This window comes from Crocodylus siamensis, chromosome 4 (genome assembly GCF_052110815.1).
Source record: "Crocodylus siamensis isolate JL-2025a chromosome 4, ASM5211081v1, whole genome shotgun sequence".
Taxonomy (NCBI): domain Eukaryota; kingdom Metazoa; phylum Chordata; order Crocodylia; family Crocodylidae; genus Crocodylus; species Crocodylus siamensis.
In genome coordinates this window covers 60,405,497-60,425,950 of record NC_143398.1, presented here as the reverse complement: position 1 = coordinate 60,425,950, position 20,454 = coordinate 60,405,497, and the positions used below count along the sequence as shown (strand labels likewise).

The 20,454-nt window shown below is 42.1% G+C and overlaps 1 protein-coding gene across 3 annotated transcripts in view; it reads left to right on the top strand.

Moving 5' to 3' along the window:
- The window catches only part of LRIG3 (leucine rich repeats and immunoglobulin like domains 3), a 64,349-nt gene that overhangs the window by 20,354 nt on the left and 23,541 nt on the right, over positions 1-20,454 (top strand). For all 3 annotated transcript variants that reach the window (XM_090042414.1, XM_090042412.1, XM_090042413.1), the window contains exons 4-8: positions 16,787-16,921; positions 17,570-17,713; positions 18,979-19,122; positions 19,421-19,564; positions 19,978-20,121. In XM_090042414.1, coding sequence (XP_089898540.1) covers positions 16,787-16,921; positions 17,570-17,713; positions 18,979-19,122; positions 19,421-19,564; positions 19,978-20,121 — 711 coding nt within the window. The remainder of the gene's footprint in view (positions 1-16,786; positions 16,922-17,569; positions 17,714-18,978; positions 19,123-19,420; positions 19,565-19,977; positions 20,122-20,454) is intronic.

Here is a 20,454-nt window from a genome sequence, read left to right as displayed (position 1 = left end):
AAAAATCAACATTTTTTTTTAATTAAAAAAGGTTTGTTTTTTTTATTTTAAATCAGATTTGTTTAATTTAATCATATTTTTAGTTCTTTTGTTAAGATTTTAAAAATATATAAACCTATATACAGATAATTTTAATCTGAGGTATATTAAAGCTTAAAGATATTATCATGGAATAGGGATTATAACTCCTAATTATATACTATTTGAGACAATATATTCATGTAACCTTTTAAGAAAAGTTTTATAAATGGGTCATAACAGGCCATGGACTATATTAGGGGTCAAATCTTATGAGGTTCCCAGAGGCTTCTTTATAGACTATGTAAAGATTAGAGGAAAAACTACCTAATGGGACTCAGTGCTCAGTCTAGAAGATCTCATTAAGCATCTTTATGATGCTTATTTTCAGTTCTCAAATTGTGGACTTGTGTCTCCAGAGATAATATCCTTTTTAACAGAAGTATATGGTGATCAGAGATAACAGACCTGATTTCTACCCGTCAGCCCTATTGTCTCTCCAAATTTGTGTACACACAGCCAAGCCCTCTCTTTAAAAGTGCAGAGTTTTAAGAAGTTAAATGAATAGAGAATATCAAACAACACTTTTTGTAGAAAACAATGATTAAATTGAGGCTTCCTGGCCAGTAATTTAAATCAATTTGATTTAAATCAAATCCACCCCGCTGTCTTGCTATTTTTCAGCCTTACTTAAAATCCATTTGGTAATCAGCAGTGAAGATTTTGCATAATTTTAACCTACCCATATTTCTGATTGCCTCAGCAGAGTACATGAACTATGTCCTTCCAATATTAACACTTTCATGGTCACAGCTGGTCTTTGATTTGGGAACATACTTAAGCACACGTCTAATTTCAAGTACTTGAGTAGCTCCATTTATTCCAATGGGATTTCTACTGTGATTAAAGCTAAGCACATTCTAATATACATAATTGAATGAGATCCATAGTCTAATTTCCTATAAAGTTTGAAGATGATCTTATCTAATAGTGTATTTGCATCTTTATTTAAGAGATGGAACTATAAGTAAACAAGTTTTAGTTTAAATATGCCATTGGCCATACTTTTTATCCTTTAAGAAGATTTATTCTAAAATATTTTGATTTCCATTAAAGAAAACATACAACATTGATCGTACACTTGCACATTTGTTCCAGTGCAGTGTTCTAGACTGTGTGCTGGCAGCATGAAATATCATGATAGTTTGATACACAATCGTTTGTCAGTGCATAACTGAGGAAGGGGGATAACTTTTTGACAATTCTTGTGAGGATTGTTTGAAGCAAGACTGTTCAACTATCAGCCCAAAGGCAGGGATTGGTTATTATGTGGTCTGTGGGGCATGTTGATGCGGCTCAAGAACCTGGAGTGCACAGTGTTGCTGTTCTCCCTCCCACCCTTGCCTGTTCTTGAATTTGGGGTCTTTGGTCAACATTGGTGATTAAAATCAGTGGTGGGGAAAGGGCACATGACAACAGAATTCACCACTAGGTTCTGGAGCTGAACCAACATAGCAGTTCTGGCAGCTGTGCCATTAGACTGCCACCCCACTACCAGGGGTGGGTTGTTTGGCTTTTGAGAATCCCCGTGGCCTGGATGCAACCCCTGGGACTGAAGAGTTGGACACCTCTGGTTTGGAGTGTGAGGTTAGAGACAAGAAAATTAAAGGTTAGTACCCTGGCAGAAGCCCAGTTTTTTGTGTTTGTTGTTTGTTTGTTTTTTTTAAAAATCTCACAATACGGGAGATATGGGAGGCATGGCAGATACAGGCAGGTACTGGAAGAATCCTTCTTTACTTCATGTTCAAAAGGTTATATTAACATCTGCAAGTTCTAGAAACAATTCTAAAATGAAAGCTTAAATTTTATAGAAATTAATGCCTTAGCAAGCTGTGTGCCTGTGACAGGGGGCCATCCCCAGGGCCAGTCACAGTATTGGCCCACCCACCTGTCTAGGGCAGTCCGCCCACCTAACTCATCTGCCATGCCTTTGTTGTACAATAAATAGATGTTTCTATATGGGAGGCCACCCATTTAATGCCTTTATACGTGGCTCTGACCTTCCCTTTACTGTGTCCCATGCCTCACAGATGGCATCCAAATCACTTCCACTGTTAGTCCCCCGGTCCAGTTGCTGGGCAGTGCTTGGCTTCAGGCATCTGGAGACTTACCTTGGTCACAAGCCCCCTCACTGGGGCCTCGACTCACATTCTGGGCTCTATGCCTCTCAACAGGCTTCTAGCCCTTGCACTCTACCACTTTCTGGGGTCAATACTCTGCCCCCTCAATGGCCTCAGGTGTCTGTCACCCCTGGCCCCTGCCTCAGTCCCCACTCAATAGGCCTGGGCCCTTGTGCTTTTCTGTCAGGGTGTGCTAGCCTTTCCCTTCCACACGGTACCTGCAAAGCAGCAGGGGCCGAAACTTTCTGATGCCCCATAGTGGGAGGCACAAGTGTGGCATTTCCTGGAAGCTGCCCTGCCACAAGCAGCCCCATCATCCAACCCCAGCAGGATGTAGTTTTATGTCATTGCCTAGAACCAGAAACCTCCTTCATTCCCATTGTTCCTAGCCTTGACCTCCAGGTGTTCTGGGAGCAGCAGCTCTGGCCAGGGGATGTTCTCCCTGCAGCAACTGCCAGCTCTACCACTCAGAGCCTGCTCTTATTCGGCAGCAACTAGGCCCTCCTCCAATCAGGTGGCTTTCTGATGGCCATGTGACTCTCCTGATTGATACTGCAGTCATCTGCAGGCTGCTCTGCTCCCTGCTCAGGCCATTGAAGTGGCAGGCACCAAAAGGTGCCCTGCCACACTGCCAAAAGACTGGTGTTGTCTAAAAGCTAGAATGCTAAGCAGAAGCCTCTCTCTCAGCATTAGAGTTCTTTGGTCAAGTGTTTTATGCCTTTGTTATCTCTTTAGTTACCAGTTTATTAAGGGAACAGTTAAAATTTGTAGGCTTCTGGGGAGAGACTTGTTTTGAAGAGGAACTCAGAGGAGGATGAAATAAGTGGGAGAAGTAGAAAAGGAGCTTAGCTTGGTTACTGGTACCAACTAAGGAAAATGGATTTTATGGTAGTAAGTGGGTAAGAGAGGAAGGAAGTATCCAGAAGTCCTGTAGTCATTGAATCTGAGATTTAAAAAATAATATTGAATTCTAAACAAGCTGTTTTTTTTAGTGAGAATTGAGAGGAAAGAGTAGATTCTTGACCTATTTTAGAGGTTCACATGGAAGTTTGAGGTAAGGATTAAAGATACTTCTTTATGGTAAAGCAAGTAAACTAAGTAAGGAGTTTTCATGCTACCATTTTAATTTTTATCAGCTGATAAGCCATCCAAGAAGTGGCAGATAATTCAAAATGGAAGGGCAGATCAGAGATGGGAAGGTCATCGCTATAGAATTAGTAGTTGTTGCAGTAGGGGAACCACATGCAGTTCCCCAGAACAAGAAGATAAAGAGAAATGATAAGGCCCAAGGAGGCCAGATTTGGAACAAGGGGGAAAGGAGATGAGCTTCCAAATGACACTGAAGAAGCGGTTGGACACTAGAGGTAGAATTAATACTAGGAAAGCACTCAATCTCAAGCCCAGGGAAAGGAAGTGATTGACTGTGGGGAGATAGCCAAGAGCTTTTGTCAGTCAGTATGTCCTTATAGCAAATGAAGTGTAAATGATAGGCATGCCTGAGCTTAAGGTATCTTTAATCTAGCTAACAGAGGTAGCAGCAATACAAAAATATGGTGACAAACGCCTGGGCATGGGGTAGCAGTGATCGTATGTGCCTAAATCCATGGAAGTCTTACATTTTGGATACTAGCTCTGCTGAAATATGTGCCCCATATCTTTGCTGTTGCTGCTATCTATGTTAGCAAGATCAACGCTTTACAATCACAGTTTCACTTAGCTATATTCACTGGTGACTTTGGCAAAGGCAGAATGGACAGGGAGCGCGCGTTCCAGAGAAAAGTTAATTATGAATTACCAGTGAAGCATGAGGTAAAGCACTGCTTGTCTTTTGAAGCTAAAGTATGAAGTGGTTTGTTTCTGTTTGTTTGTTGGTTTATTTCTTTTTCTTTTTGTTTTGTCCTTCTCCCTCATTCTGAGGAATCATTCACTTTTCCTAGTATTTGTCATTTTACAGCTCCCTTTCCTTCCCTTCCTTTACTTTCCCCACACTTGGTTGAAGTTACAAATCATAAGGATTTCTGTTGATATCTCTGTTGAAAAATCCAAAATTCTCTGATTTAAAACCCCCAAATTCTCTGTTTAAAAATGCACAAAATCCATGTCTTTCCACATTTAAAATGAACTGCCACACTACATATAGATATCAGTTGAACACAATGTTTTGTTGATGTATTTGCAATTTTAGAGCAGTTTGGAAGCCTCAAACATTATAATAAAATAAATTCTAAATACCTGTATATTTTGGCATTTGATTTTTAGCTTTTATCATGGAAAATCAGAGTTCCCCCTGCCCCCTCCACTTACCAGGACACCGGTCCAATTGCAGCTTCCTGCCCCCACAGCTGCTTTGTGGCACTGAGCAGCCCATCCCTACTGGTGCCCCTCACTCCTAATCTGCAACCCCTGCCTCCCCCCTGCTCCCTCCCTCCCAGCACCTGCTCCCTCCTCCCACACTAGAACATGGGTCCAACTGCTGCTATTCCCCCTGCTGCTTTGTGGCACTGAGCAGCCCTGACATGCTGGTGCCTAGCCAGCTGTTGCTCCTCATTCGCAAGCCACAGATTCCCGACTGCCTCAGCTGTTTACCAGCACTCCCAGCCACAGGCCCGGGCTGGGCCAGCCCCAAGCCCAGCAGGAGATGTTGGTCACAGGAGGCCTACAACCTAGGGCCCCTGATGTGGAGTTGGGGGGCAGAGTTGGGGGGGGCAAAGGGGAGCTGAAGCAGGAGGATTCCTGAGTAGCCCTACAGCCCCCCCACTGAGGCCTGAGGAGGGAACCTAGCGGGCATTGGCCCCACCCCTATACCCTGTTGGCTTAGAAATGGCATTTAAATGTTTACTTTTTGGGAATTGGCTTATAGGTATAGATATATGCATTTAAAGGGTTCAGGGTGAGCAGCAGGGGTTAACTGATTTCTAAGAAGTCTGGGTCTTGCACACACAGTTTCTCACAGCCCTAGAAGCAGGCAGGCTGTCGAACACGACAAGGCCAACAAGGACGTACAGTCTGGCAACCAAGAGAGTATGTACCATACTGCCCATAACACAAGATAAGTGACACCAGCTAGCAAGACCCCAGAACAGGGGGGGCCTGAGTTCTGGTTTGGGGGGAGCAGACCAAATTAGGAAAAGGCCCAGAAGGCTACGTGGACATGTGACCACAGAGAGATAACCAACCAGAGACAGCTGCAGATGAAGAGGCAATACACAAGGATGGAAGGAGAATACAAAACTAGAGGCTTGAGAGTAACAAAGGGTCCTTCGTCATCCCTCCCCAAGAGGATCCCTGAGAGGGACCCCTGTCCCGATGCCTATCCCGATGCCACCATGGATAGAAGGCATACCACCCACCTGCCTCATCCACTCCACTGGAGGGGGAGAGTTGGCCTTGGCATCCCATCTCCACGCTGCTGATATCTGACACCTAAGAAAGAGCCTCAGAGTGAAGCCTGTGTCCTGGCCAGATGTACTTTGACTGTGACGACAGCCCTAGGATTTGGTGGATATATAGAATTGCTTGATTGTTTATATTGCTTCTTTTTTGTTATCACTATTAATCATTAAATTTGCCTGTTACTGAATGGAAAGGTCCTGGTCAGTCTGCAAGTGGGTCCCCTCCCTGAAACAAGGTGTCTGGGTCCTAAATTGAGAGGCACCACCCCCAACCCTTTCCCCATCCCCCATCTCCCCAGTCACCTGCTGAGTCTGGCTAGGGGCTGCCCAGCACTGCTGCTGCTGTTTCTGGGGCTCATGGGCACATGGTGGCTCCTTTGTTGCCCCCCAGTGGCACAGTCCTGGCTGCCAGTGCTGTGTGGTGAAACCATGTTGGCAGCTGCTGGGGAGCAGCTAGGTGCTGTGGGGGTAGCCCCTGTAGGCGCAAGCCAGACTGGGGGAGGTGAGCAGCTGGTTGAGGGTAGAGGTCAAGGTGGCTTGTGGGGTGGTGCTGCTTCCTCCTCTCACTGCCACAGCCAAGGGCTCCATGGCCTTGAAACATCGCCGCTGATGCTGCTGGAAGGTGACAGCGGGTGACTTTCCCCCAGCCACAGTTGCCTGCACACTGCCCTGGGGGGAGCTCCCTAGAGCACAGCCCCAGGGCTTTCCTGAAGGGCAGCAGTGCAGGAGGGATCCCAAGGGCAGCATTAGGGCTGCAGCAGGTTCCCAGGCTCAAGTGGCTGCTCTGTCTCCCCATGGGCAGGAGGGGGAAGATTGTAGCGTACACAGTGGAGACCACCTGCTGGAGCCAGACCCTGAGCTTGCCTCAGGGTGAGTTGAGGAGGCCTTGGTCTAGCAGTGCAGCCGTATGATGGGCCTGCAGGGACACAAGCACAGCGGGAGGTGCAGGGAGCCTGTCACCCTGCCTGGGCCTCGCTGCTGCAGTAGGGCTGGGCAGACCCATCATGCGGCTGGGAGGCTCGGTGCTGTGGTGGGAAGGCCCCAACTGCCCTCTGTGGGGAACTCAGCACCTCCCTTCCCATGGTGGAGGGACTGGGATCTGGGCACAAGAGAGATCCACAGTCTGAGCTCCATCTGCAGCCCCCGCCCCTGCCTGTGGGGGCGAGGGGAAATCACGGCTCTGCAGCTTGGCATTGCCTCATAGTAGCCCAGCACCCCCTGCCCCTGGCTCTCTTCCCACCAATGGTTTCTTGCTTCAAAAGGGAAAGTGTATGTTTTTCTGCATTTTTCCTCACAAAACACATAGACTGTACTAAATCTGTAGACTGTTAAGCAGTGTTAAAGTTGGAATGTGTTGAGCATTAATAGTGCTTCTTTCCTGCACAGCTCTGACTTGTCATTAGAGGGCCAGTGAGCAGGGGCATGGCTAGGAGACAGTGGAGTTTGCAGCAGTGGGATCATGGAGACGGGAGGAGGAGATGCACTATGCGGGTCATGGACACTATGGCTTCCCTCTGCAAGCCCCTCCATATTCTCGTCCTGGAGTGGGGGATGGCAGGACAGACCTGTACTGCAGGGACTCCTCCCCCAGTCCTAGCACCCAGGACCTGACCCCAGACCCTTCAAACTTCCTCAGAGAGGGCTACACTTGGAGCAAGGCTAAAGCTGTGGAAAAGTTCAGTTAACCTCAGTTACAGAGAGGTTATTTGAAGTTTTCCCATGTCATCTGGCCCATTTTCCCCAAGTGTTGCCAGCTGTCTATGGCCAAGCAGCCTAATGGGGGCTGTGGCTTCTCTCCACACTCCCATTCCCATCCAGCTTCCAGGGTTTAACATAACGGCAGAATGGAGTTGCAGGGTGGCAGCTTGGAGCTGCAGCTACAGCAATCATAATGTGAAAGAATTCTAGATCCTGAGACAGGGAAAACACAAAGTCAGCAAACCTAGGACTCTAGGTTTCAAAAAGGTGGGTTTCACCTAACTTACAGGGTTAATAGGCATAGTGCCATGGAAAGAAAGATTGACCAATAAAGGCACCCAGGAGGGCTGGGAGTTCTAAAGTAAGAGAAGCCCAACAAGAAACTCTTCCAACCTAATAGAAATGTAAGAATAATGGCAAGAAACCAATGTCATTTCACAAGAAGCTTTTATGATGCCTCAAATGCAAAAGGAAAACATACAGGCAATAAAAAAATGAGCAGGTCACCAAGGAAGCATACCAGAAAACAAAAAGAACCTGTAGAGACCAGCCAAAGTAGCACTTGGCAAGGGAGGGTAAAGAGACACAAAAAGCTCCTATAAATACACTGCCCAAAAAAGAAAAACTGAGGAAGTTGTGGGTCCACTGTTAAACAGCCAGGGGGAGTTCCTAACGGAAGGCAGAACTTTTCAACAGCTACTTTGCATCAGTCTTCACAAAAAAATTAAGCTGCAGCCAGACACCTAATAAGGATTATCCAGATAAGGCAGGGGCAAGCTGAGGGGGAAGATAATGAAGGAGATGGTCAGACAGCTTTTGATAGGTCTGTATGAATCCAAGTCATCAGGCCCTGATGAACTTGATCCCACGGCCTTGAAGGAACTGGCAGAGGAGATCTCAGAGCCCTTGGCAACAGCATTTAGGAAGTCGTGGGAGACAGATGAGGTACCAAAGGACTAAAAAATGGCCAATCTAGTGCCACTCTTTAAAAAAGGCAAAAAGTAGAACTAGGGAACTACAGACTGCTTAACCTCACCTCAGTACCTGGGAAGGTACTGGAGCATATCCTATAGAAGTCCATTTACAAGGATTTGGAAGAGGAAACGCTGATCACAAGCAGTGTGGATTTCCTAAGAGCAAATAATGTCAAACAGACTTGATCACCTTCTTTGACAGAGTAACTAGTTGGGTGAATGAAGGAAATGCTGTGGATATAGTGTATCTGGAATTCAGCAAGGCTTTTGACAAGGTCCAGCATAGCCTTCTCATAAAGAAATTGGAGAAATGCAGACTAGGCAAAACTACTATAAGGTTAATAGACAACTACCTCGCTAGCTGCAAGCAAAAGGTAATTATAAATGGATGTCAGAATGGCAGGACGTTTCAAGTGGAATCCCACAGTGATCTGTCCTGGGACCAGTGCTATTCAATGCGTTCATTAATGATTTGGGTGCTGGCATGCATCAAATTTGAAAACAAGACAAAACTGAGAAGGATTGCAAATATGTCCAAAGGCAGAAGCGCAATTCAGGATCTCAATAAATAGGAAAGGTGGGCTAGAGCTAACAGGATGAAATTCTATGCTGACAAGTGCACATTGCTGCATCTCTGGAAGAATAAAAAAATATACAAATACAAAAAGGGTGACACGTGGTTGGATGACAGCACTATGAAGAAGGATTTGGGAGTGTTGATGGATCACAGACTCAAGATGATTCTACAGTGTGATGCAGCTTCACAAAAGGCAGATGTGGTTTTGGGATACGTCAATGTATAGAAACATTGGGTGCAAATACATGGGAGGCGATAATGCCTGTCTACTTGCAACTGGCTAGCCCTGTCTAAAGTGAAATAGATTTTCTAGGGACATAGTGGACTTGATCATTGGAAGCGTTCAAGAAGAGTTTAGACAGTCACCAATCAGGGTTGATCCTAGGCATAGCTATGCCTATATTCTACTATGGGTTTTCTCCTGCCCCTCCTTCTCCTTCCCCCCCAGCCCCCCACTGGTACATGTGTTAGGGTTTTTGTAAGCCTTTCCCAGAGTGTAAGAATTTTTGCAGGGTGTTGTCTGCAGCCAAGGCTGGAGACAGGGACTGAGAAATGCCAGTGCTTCTGCTGGGATTTAAAACTGGAGATCCCTGGCTAGATGGTCTTGCCCTTCCACTCAGAGTGAGACCGATCACTATATTTGGAGTCAGGAGATAATTTTACCCATGGTCAGATTTGTTGGACTGTGAAGGTTTTTGCTTTCCTCCTTTATGGCAGGGAGGGTGAGGGGGTTTGGGAGTCCTGGAATCCTTTGAGTGTATATTAACAGCATGCACAGCAGCAAACCACTGTCTGCCATGGGCCCCATGCTTACCTGTGTTATCTTGTGTTGTGTCAGAGTTGACAGTGTAGTTTTGCCAAGGGTTACACAGTTGATTTGGATAGGGATAATTCTGCCTCAGGCAGGGGTTTGGTTTAGATGCGGTCCCACTACACTAAACCCTGTTGTCTCTTTACTGATAGTACAGCTCTCTTTCTCCACCCCCTTCCCTTCCAAATACCCCATACCAGGATGGGAATAGGGGTGTGAAGCAAATCCACAGCGACCATTAAGCTGTCTGACCAGTGGAGAGCTGATGGAATGTGGGGGAAGTGGGCCAGGTAGCATGGGAAAATTGCAACTAACCTTAAGTAACAAAGGTTAATTGAACCTTTCCCCAGCTTTTGCTCCACTCTGGGCAAAAGTTATAGTTTTCTCTGGGGAAGGCTGGAGGGAGCTAAGATTGGTTCATGGAGGCTGGGATCTGTTCGGGTTGGCAGGGATCAGTGAAGGACTCCCCACAACATAGCCCTCTTTCTGTCCCCACCCCCCTCCACAGGTGGAGGGAATGTGGAGGATCTATGGAGGGAACCCACAGTGCCCGTATCTCTCTACTTCCCAGCTCCATGCTCCCTGTGTTACTATCCACCTCCTGACACAGGCAGAGTCATGTCTGCTCCCAGGCAGTACCACAGTACCATGCCTTAGACAGTGGAGTTTGGGAGGATGGAAATTTTGTTCATGGAATGGGGGGGGGGGGCAGGGGCTGACAGAGTGCATCCTGGGATGTTGGAGGACCACATATTGCTTGTTTTATCTCTGTGGTGCAGACTGAAGTTACCCTAATATGAGCTGGGTATCATAGCCCAGAGTTAACCCTTGCCCAAAGTAGCATATCTTTGAGATGCTCAGAGGACACTTAGCAAGAGTTAAGCATCTTTCACTTAAATATGCTGTATTTTAAGTACTTTTAGAATGGTCTATGTGTAACATGTAACTTCACCCTCAGTTTGAATATCAGTACACCTTTCCCCTGCAGAAACTTGTTCCATATAGGTGATATGCAAATTTATCTGCCTCTTCATTCCTAAGAGCTAGTCAGGGTCAGCCAGAGGGCCAGCCATGATAGTAGGGTTTTACATTGTATTTTTGAGCCTTGATACCCCGATAAATGGGATGCTCTGACATCTAACCTGAAAGCTTGTCAAAATCACTAAATAGAAGAGTGAAATGGGATGAGTGCCTCAAGAAGAAAGCAGCTGCTTGGCTCAAGGCATGTAAGAAGTCTGTGTGAACCAGACCTGTAGACTTGCCAGCAGGGCTGGAAGTGTGCCAGGATTTTGACTTGGCTCTTTTCTGGCATCTGGTTTTTTGAAAGAAGCGTTTCATTTAAAATGTTTTGTTGATTTTTTTAACAATTAGAGAGAGAACCATTCAACTCCACCTGGAGTCAGGTGTATAATTACGAGAAAGGTGCACAGTCCCACTTGTATGTCAGCAAGGAGTTAACTTTCAAACAACATGATATTTTAAGTCACATCGATTATTAATCGCACTGGATAAATTATCTGAATGTTTCTACTAAAATTATGTTAGCTATCAAAATGATGGGAGGAAAAATACTAAGATCTTCCCTCCTTCCCCCTGGAGCAGCTGTGGAATTCCCTCCCCTCCCCGGATTTTACCTAGTCTATTTCTAAATGCTGCAAAGGATGAGTCTCCCACCATATCTGGGGAATGAATTGCAGAGTCTCTATCTCCAGTCATTAAGAATTGCCCTAGACTTGTTTCCCTTTTAGTTTTATTGTTCCTTTCTTTAATGTATTCCCCTATCATTTATTCTCCTGTGAGCCTTTGATTTTAAGGAAGACACTGTGGAGAGGGTTAATGTCAAAATGACAGAGGTAGACATGATTGGGTAGGGAAGAAAGGATGGCAAAACTGCCATAGAAGTTGGAGAAATTTAAGAGGGGAAGCCAAATGCCAAAGTGGACTAATATTAGTTATTGCTCCTTCCCCTGGTCCCACACCTTCAGTGCACAATCTCTAAATTTCTACCTTACCTCATGAACTTGAGGTAAATAGATAGGGAGTATACCAAAAGGAAAAGGGCTAAGATCCAGCTGCAAAGAAAACTTGATTGCTTTTTGGGAAAGGGAAGCAATAGTGGGTACTGACAGATGTGACAGTTTGTCATGTGATCAGCCACTGACAGCACTCTTCAGCTGTGCACTGACAGAAGTACATAGCTGTGGAACACATTAAAAATGCTCAGTCAGGTGACAGCCTGAATCCTCAATATATGAGGGCTCAGGTGAAGGCTCTCCAAAGTAGAGCTCCTTCTTTAACATTTGTCAGTGTGGCTGGGAGCAGGACTTGGCTGATAAAGCTGAGCTCTGCTTCCCATGTTGTCTTCCGAATGGGAAGGGGGAAGGGAGCAGAGGGAGTTCATTCTGGGGGTTGCCCTGCCAGTTCTGGAGGGTGGGGTGGGTGATTGGAGCCCCCCAGTGTGGGGGGGCTTCAATCCACCTGCCCCATCCTCCAGCATCAGTGGGGAAGCCCACAGAACAAACTCCCTCTGTTCCTCCCCTCCCATTCCAAAGACTGTGCTGGGGCTTGGAGGGGACAGGGCCAGGGCTAGGAGGAGGGCAGCTACAAAAATGCATCTTATCTCCCAATCCCCAGGACCCAACAGCAAACATCTGTTGGGTCCCTGGGATAGTGGTAACTCATGGTGCTTCTTGCAAAGCACCACGAATTATAGTGGGGAGCTGCATGTCTATCAATGCCCAGTATGTTACAATTTGGGATGTAGGTGATAAGAATTCAAGACAGAGGTGCAAGGTATAGCACTAGCTCTTTCCCAGTTTTAGAAAATGGCAGACTACAGATAACAGGATCAGAGCATTCTGTAACGAGAGTTGACTTACACGGGTATTTAAAATCTAGCAAATCATTACTAATTGGGAGTACTTATTTATACAATCATACTAATAAACACCTGGTTAAAATAATTTCCTTCAACAATATTTTAAAATATCTATAAATGTTGTTAACTAGATCCTTTACAAGACACTGACAGAAATTGCTACTCTCTCTTATTTTTCCCCAAGGCCAAAGAAACTATAAGACAATATGTCAAATATGCTGTTGCTGCTGTTTGTATAAAATGGCCCATATCACCTTGATTGATTGGGTTGTTATAGACATCTTGGACTAGTGATGTGGCTGTAGCATCCTCTTGACATTTATGACGTGTTTTTATGTTTATAACGTAGAAAATTAATTATTAACATGCTCTATAAGGTATTTTACTACTATTGGTTTCTCTAGAGTTGTACAGAAAGAAGTAAATCAGTTTGAATTCACACCATTTTGCTGTAGGTCTCTGTGTGGGCACTCAGATGACAGAAATCATGAATTCAAACTGCTACACCGATTCTTATCTGTTTATGTAGAGCAGTCCTCAGGATCCACGCCTCCATATGCCATCACAGGAGGAGTCTGAGGTCCAAGGGCATTGTAGTGTGTTGAGAGTAAGAGTGGTTTCTAATATGTAAAGAATCATAGACAATTAGTGTTTGAAGGGACCTCAGGAAGTCATTTAGTCCAACCGCCTGCTCAAAGCAGGACCTTCTCCATCTGGATCATTCCAGCCAGGTCTTTGTTGAGCTTGGCCTTACAAACCTATGAGGATGGAGATTCCACCACCTCTCTAGGTAACGTGTTCACCACTCTGGTAGTGAGAGAATTTTTCGTCATATCCAACCTAAACTTCCCATGCTGTAACTTGAGACCATTGCTTCTTGATCTGTCCTCTACCATCACTGATACAGTCTAGCTCCATCCTCTTTGGAACCCCACTTCAGGTAGTTAAAGTCTGCTGTTATGTCCTCCCCCAGTCGTTTCTTCTCCAGACTGAATAAGCCCAGTTTTCTCGGCCTCTTCTCATAAGTCAAGTGCCTCAGCCTCCTCATCATTTTTGTTCCCCTCCACTGGATCTTTGCAACTTGTCCACATGCTTTCTATAGTGGGAGGCCCAGCACTGGACACAGTACTCCAGATGTGGCCTCAGTAGTGCAGAATGAGGGGAAAAGTTAGAATCTGAGAGTGCTTGTAGTTGTAAACTCTCTTCTCCCCCTCAAATAAAATGGCACTTTAAACATGGTGCCAAGCCCTGCACGTGCCCAGAAGAGGCAGCTGTCTTGCCTGACATCTGTAAACTTGAAGCACTTTAGTGTGGCTTTTTGCCACTTTTATCTAATAGCTGGTTGAATCAGCTTTAGCTAAAAGTGCCCAAAAGCCCTGCTGAAGTGCCTGAACTGTACATGCACTGCAGAACTGGGTTGAAGTAATGTGATGCTTCTTCCAGTAAAGCACGTTGGGGGGGGGGGGGGGGGGTTGGGGGGGGGGGGTTGTTTTTTGTGGGGGGGTGTTGTTTTATTGGAGTGGGGTATTGTTTGTTTGTGTTTAGCATCTGCAAGTAGCCCAGTTGGTTCGCGTATACTGCTGTGAGAACTTGATGTTTTGGTTCTGCTGTTACCAGCAAATATACTCATTGCTATCTCTTCCCTTGAGAATCTGTGAAATGAAATAGGGCAGTATGTGCAATGTGTCTTGTCTGAGTTTGATAACATGGCACTCTTCAGTAGTCTGTTGGGAAGTTTTTGTTCAAGTGTCACACTTTGATGGTACTTTATGTCAAGAAAGAGGATACAGTTTGCTTCTCCCCTCTGACATACATCCTTATATTTAAAAAATGTTTTTGACTAATATAATAAATAACTTGACAAATAGGAATCGGTTGACTTTTTATTTCATTTCCTACAGTGATTATAAAAATAAAATGATTGTGACAACAGAGACCTCTATTTAATTTAGTGTTGCATTTTTAAATAGAATGTTTTGGCGTATTTCCAGCACCAATTTTTTATTCACACTGAATTTTCACTTTTGCTGAAAAGGGTTGGATTGGAGGGGGCAAGAGGACGTGAAGTGCTTAAATATATTTTGTTTTTGCATATCCCACATATATGAAGCAGCAACACTACATAGTGGGGGCTAAATAACTGTGTCTTTTGTCCCACATTCACAGATGTAATAATACTATTGATATATAATTCTAGTTTAGTGAACAAATGAATTCACTTTCTCTTTTCCTTCTGTGATTCCACCATCAAAATACCTCCTTGATTTTCTGCAAACTGGTTTACCAAGTAATTTGCCAGGTGAAGTGCTAATCTGAAAGTTGTATTTGGGTTTTATTCAGTTCCATTAGAGTCAACTAAACTTTGTTATACAGGGGCTATTATTCTGCCAGTTGTAAGGAATTTCTGTTTTATGAAGCAATACTGACACAAAGACAGCACTGTGTAAGTGTCTCAATAACTGAACACTTTCACACTGCAATTTAGGAGGCGTGCAGTTCAGGAAATTGCTGGCTTCTGCTGGAGCACACTTTTACTGCGAGGAAAATTTTATTCGTCATTCAAGTAATTGGCAGTTTTAATACCTTGTTAGTTATTACCTTATAAACAAACTAATGCATAAAAGCAAGGCTCTGTGACCTGTTATCTAACTCTAGCCTTATGGTGGTAATGTTTGTTGTTGTTTTTTATTAAAGTAATTTGTTTCCATTTATTATAAATACTTCCAGCTAAGAGTTAAAAAAAATGTAGTGTTACTTCTACCAGACAGCCTGAGGCCTGAAACATGATACAGAACAAGAGTGATGTTAGATGGGCTGCAGGATCACTGACTCAATCCCACACATGGTGCGAGCGCCCATTAATTTTTAACTTTTACTTAACTTGAATCAAGTGTTTTGTTTTGTTTTTTGTTTGTTTTTTCTCTTGAGTAATAATCCCCTTCCTATGCACCCACTGCAAAACCTGTGACTTACTGTTTGATCAAGTTGAACATTATCCATCTCTTCTCAGAAGCAATGTGGTTGTGGTAACAATTAAGCTGCTTAACATCCAGTCTCCAGAATCTGGAAAAATGATCCTGGCTTTTGATCACTGGCACAACCACATATAGGAGGTATTTCAGCTAGAGCAGATCAGCAGATTTGAACCTAACCAGTTAACAGCCACAGACTGGCAGATCATTACATTCTTGTTGTCATTTTTGTTAGCTCCCTTTACTACCCACCCTTCCAAGTTCTCTGTAGCAGTATATCCCAGAATGCATTTCCCTCTATGCTTGTATGTATTTCCTGTGCATTGCTTCTTTCTGGAGAAACATGGGGTGGTGCTTCGGGTTTTATGGCATATACCGATACAAAGAAGATTAGGTAGCATGTATGAACACAGAAACTTGGTTGCTGTGAAAAATATACTACTCACTGGCATAAGTTGGTGTGTGTCTTTGTAACAGTTTAAAATAACCATTTGTTTAACTAGTTATGGAGCTATAATGAGCAGACACTTTAGCACAGTAACCATATATGAATTCCAAGCTCACGATATGAGTTCTGCAATACATACAAGTTACATTATTAATAGAGATTAATTAATATCTTTAAATGCAGGGTTAACAACTGGGTTGATTTATAGGCAATAACTTTCTGTTGTGTTGCACAACATAAGTCTCATTTTCTAATCTAGCTCTTTTATTTATGATAGTTTGGGTGGATGTTCATGCTTTTAATGCTTAAATCTTTAAAACAGGAACACATGCACCTTTGGTGTGCACTTTGGTTGAAGCAACAAAAATGTTGACCTGATCTCCCTGAAGTACTGAGTGTGCTACTGCTCAATGCTAGTTCTAAATATTTATTTAAAAAAATATGCCTTTGTTCAAGCTGTTGGGTCTGATGAAAAAAATACTGGGTGAAATTGTACAGTCTGCACAGTGGAAGTCAGAATAGATTAGTATAATGGTTCCTTCTGGTCTTTAAAATCCTCTGCATCACGGTAGCTGGAGTGTCAGACAAAACTGATTCTTTTTGTCTCCTATGGAAATGTAGATACATGTGCATGGTTTCGCTTTCTCTAATCATGCAGAATTTTAGTTTGTTACAGTAGTTAATGTTTTAATTACAGAAACTATTTCATTATGCTACTTTACCTAAAGACTGATTGTCAAATTCAGAAGTTGAGAACTAAATTTCCAGGGTGCTGTATAGTTGGCATATTTTTTGTTTAGGTATGACAGAATCTTTGAGCATTGTTTTCAAATTTTAGGACCAATAACAAGATTGCTGAGATCTTGTCTGAATATTTGAAACCATTTCAAGCTCTAGAAACTTTGGACCTGAGCAACAATAATATTGCAGAACTGAAACCTACATTGTTTCCTCCTTTGCAACTCAAGTACTTGTAAGTAAAACTTTATTTAAAATGATACAATGTGCTTTCAAAATATTACTCATTATGGTAAAACTTAGTATGTTAGCACAGAGGAGGTTTGAGTCTAGTTTAAAATATTTATTGCCAGCTTCACCTGTTCACATTTTATAGATTATTTGATAAAAGAACATAGATTCTTTTATCTTGAGTTTTTTAGTTTGTAGAAAACAAAAACCATATATTTTTAAAAAATCAAATGGAAGTATCTCTTGATGGAGATCATTAACGAAATAAATTTTAAAAAAATTATTATTCCCTTGGTTTTAATGGGATTTGAGTTTCATATAGCGTTTCATGAACTTTTTTGAATCTTTACCATATTATTGATTTGAAAATTAAATTAAGCTAGAGAAACACTGAGTCAACATAGTCTGGAGGTATATTCTGGTAACATACCTTTGCAATATGTTGTATTTGACAATGCTAGATTTTTGTAGAATGGAACAAATCTCTTAGCTGTGAAATTCACTAGTGGTAGTGATTAGATCACTAATAAACATGTTAAGTTAATGCTATTTGTCAGGTGATAGGCAATGCAAAGTGGTTATAGTTTACTACTTAGTATTAAAAACATATAAAATTACAGTAAATTTAACATTCTAGACATTGTTTCAACAGGTACATTAACAGTAATCGGATAACCTCAGTGGAGCCTGGTACCTTTGACAATTTGTCTGGCACACTTCAGGTATTGAAACTGAACAGGAACAAAATTTCATCAATCCCTCACAAGATGTTTAAACTCTCCCATCTGCAGCACCTGTAAGTACAGCCTACAATTAGTTAATTGTTTTCAGGTTTTGCAAAGCACTGGCAGCACTTGAACTTTAGCCTTTAATTTAACCAGAGGCTAAGCAAAGCAAGACGCAACCTTTGCTAAAACCTTCTGATGGATAGAAGTCTTATGCAATAATGAGAAGTGTATAGACTATATTTAAAATTTTAGTTTGCCTTATAAGAAAATAGGCAAAGACAGTAGAAATTCTCTACTTAAGGAAATACCAAGTGAACTCAATTTGCATAATCTGTAGAATAGATCTTTTCTTGGTAAGAACAAATGAAGGGAAATAATTTTGCTTTTAGAATATATGTATCAGTGAATAATAGCATGAAGTTAAACAGAACCTCATCAGTTTTACTGATAGTTTTGTCTGAACGTATTTTACCAAGTCTTAAAAATCTACAGCTGCTATGTAGAAATAGCATTACAAAAGTGTTTATTTTTTTGTTCATTTCAAAGTATTTTGTCTCTAAAGACTTTCATTGTAGGTCTTGAATACAGCATTTATTTTGAAAACGTATATGCTCTTGCAAAAGCAAGAGGACTGTGTGATACTATTTTGATATTAACAGTAGGCCACCTCAATATGAAGAGATAAGCAAAGCAAGATGAAGGAAAGTACTGGGGCCTGTTATTGTTAAATATTGTTCCTTCATTGCTTCTTCATATTAATCCCAGAGACAGAAGAGGAGAGAGAGAGTGGTGGCAGGTTTAGAGGAACGATGACTGAATTCCTGCAAAGGTGAAAATTTCAGAATCACTAGGTTGTAGGAGTTAGGTCTTTATGAATGTGAAGTGACGAAGTTGTGGAAAGAAACAGCTCTCCTTGATGCAGCAAAGGTAGCTTAGCAGATTAGTTAACTTTATGAGGAAACAGATGAGAAGCCTTGATCCTCAGAGGACCCTTTTTAAATTTGAATCCTTGATTATGAATAAACTTCTTGATATTTACAAAGCAGAAGTTAATACATGTAAGCTTCAGAACATGGCTTTTCATAACTCCTAAGCCCATGCACCCTTTGCATTTAAAATGAAAGTAACACCAAGCACCTGTGTTTTGCATTTGAAATACAGAATAGTATTAGCATAGTTAATCGTATTTGTATTAGAGTAAAATGTCTATTTCTGTTACATCTTGTTTACATTGTTTTATGAATACTTAAAATTTGTTTCATCATAATGATGGAAGTGGTGTAGGCATCCAAATAAACTTACTCTGTTACAACTGTACAATTTATTTTTTCAGGGAGCTGAATCGTAACAAAATAAGACATGTAGATGGCCTTACTTTTCAAGGACTTACTGCTTTGAAATCATTAAAGCTACAGCGAAATGGGATAACTAGACTCATGGATGGAGCATTCTGGGGATTAACCAGCATGGAAATCTTGTGAGTATAAGCTTTCACAGTCCCTTTGGAAGAAAATTACCTTGCATCACACAAATGAGTAGACATGTTTGTTTTACATATTCACATACCACAACTTTCCAAAAACCAAGCCAAAATATTTCAATTTGAAAATACCTTCAAGTTTGATCAATCTGTCTTGCTGCTCTGCAATCCTCAGCTCATTTCCATACAATAAATATTACTATCTAGCTGATAACTCACAATCAAATAAAGATCCATGACAAAGCGTGTCCTTCATTTGAGTTTTTAAACCCTTTTTTTTTCTGTGTGTGCATAGGCAGCTGGACCATAATAACCTAACAGAGATCACCAAGGGCTGGCTTTATGGCTTGCTTATGTTGCAGCAACTTCATCTCAGCCACAATGCCATCAGCAGGATCAGTCCTGATGCCTGGGAATTTTGCCAGAAACTCAGTGAGCTGTGAGTAGCTTTTATTTTATTCCACTTCTGAAAGCAGGTTACCTGCCAAAGCATGAGCTGCTTACCACTGATCTGTGAATTTTTCATAACAAAGTTTCGAGGTTGACAACAAGTTTTTTGTGTGAGAGAGAGTCATATTTTGTTGGAAAAAGTTGAAGCCAACCGTGACTGCTTCAGTTCTCTGTGGCAGTTGTACTAAAGCTTTGATACAGTAATTTTCAAGTGAAAGAAATCCATTCTGCAGTAATTTGTGATAACAGGAAATAATACACAAACTGTATAATAAAAAATTGTGTAATAAATAGCCTTTATTAACTGAAAGCCATGTCTTCATTGTAACAAAGCATTGAACAGAATTGAACAATAAACACTCCACTATAAACAACTGAGATTTTTCTTTTTTGAACTTGCAGGGATTTAACGTTCAATCACTTAGCAAGGTTAGATGATTCAAGCTTCATTGGTTTAAGCCTACTGGTTGGACTCTACATTGGGAACAACAAAGTAAATTACATTGCTGATTGTGCCTTCCGGGGACTTTCCAGTTTACAGACTTTGTAAGTTGACACAACTTGATTTCATGGTCAGAAACCAAACTGATATATAAATATACCCACTTTCATTCCAAGTACTTTTATTTTTGTTCTTAAGGAAAAGTAGAACTACAATTTTTTTTTTTTTTTTTTTGGTAATCTTTCCCAGATTTGTATACAGCTTTTCTTTTTAATAAGATTTTATTCAGGGTAGTCATGAAACAATGTCTTGTTCTTCCTTCATTACAGTCTGTCCACGTTTTTTTTAACATATATACATCTTGTTATCTGTCATAGCAAGATTTCTTAAGGTAGCTGCTTAAAAGAATCTCTGAGGGAAGAAAATAAATAAATGAA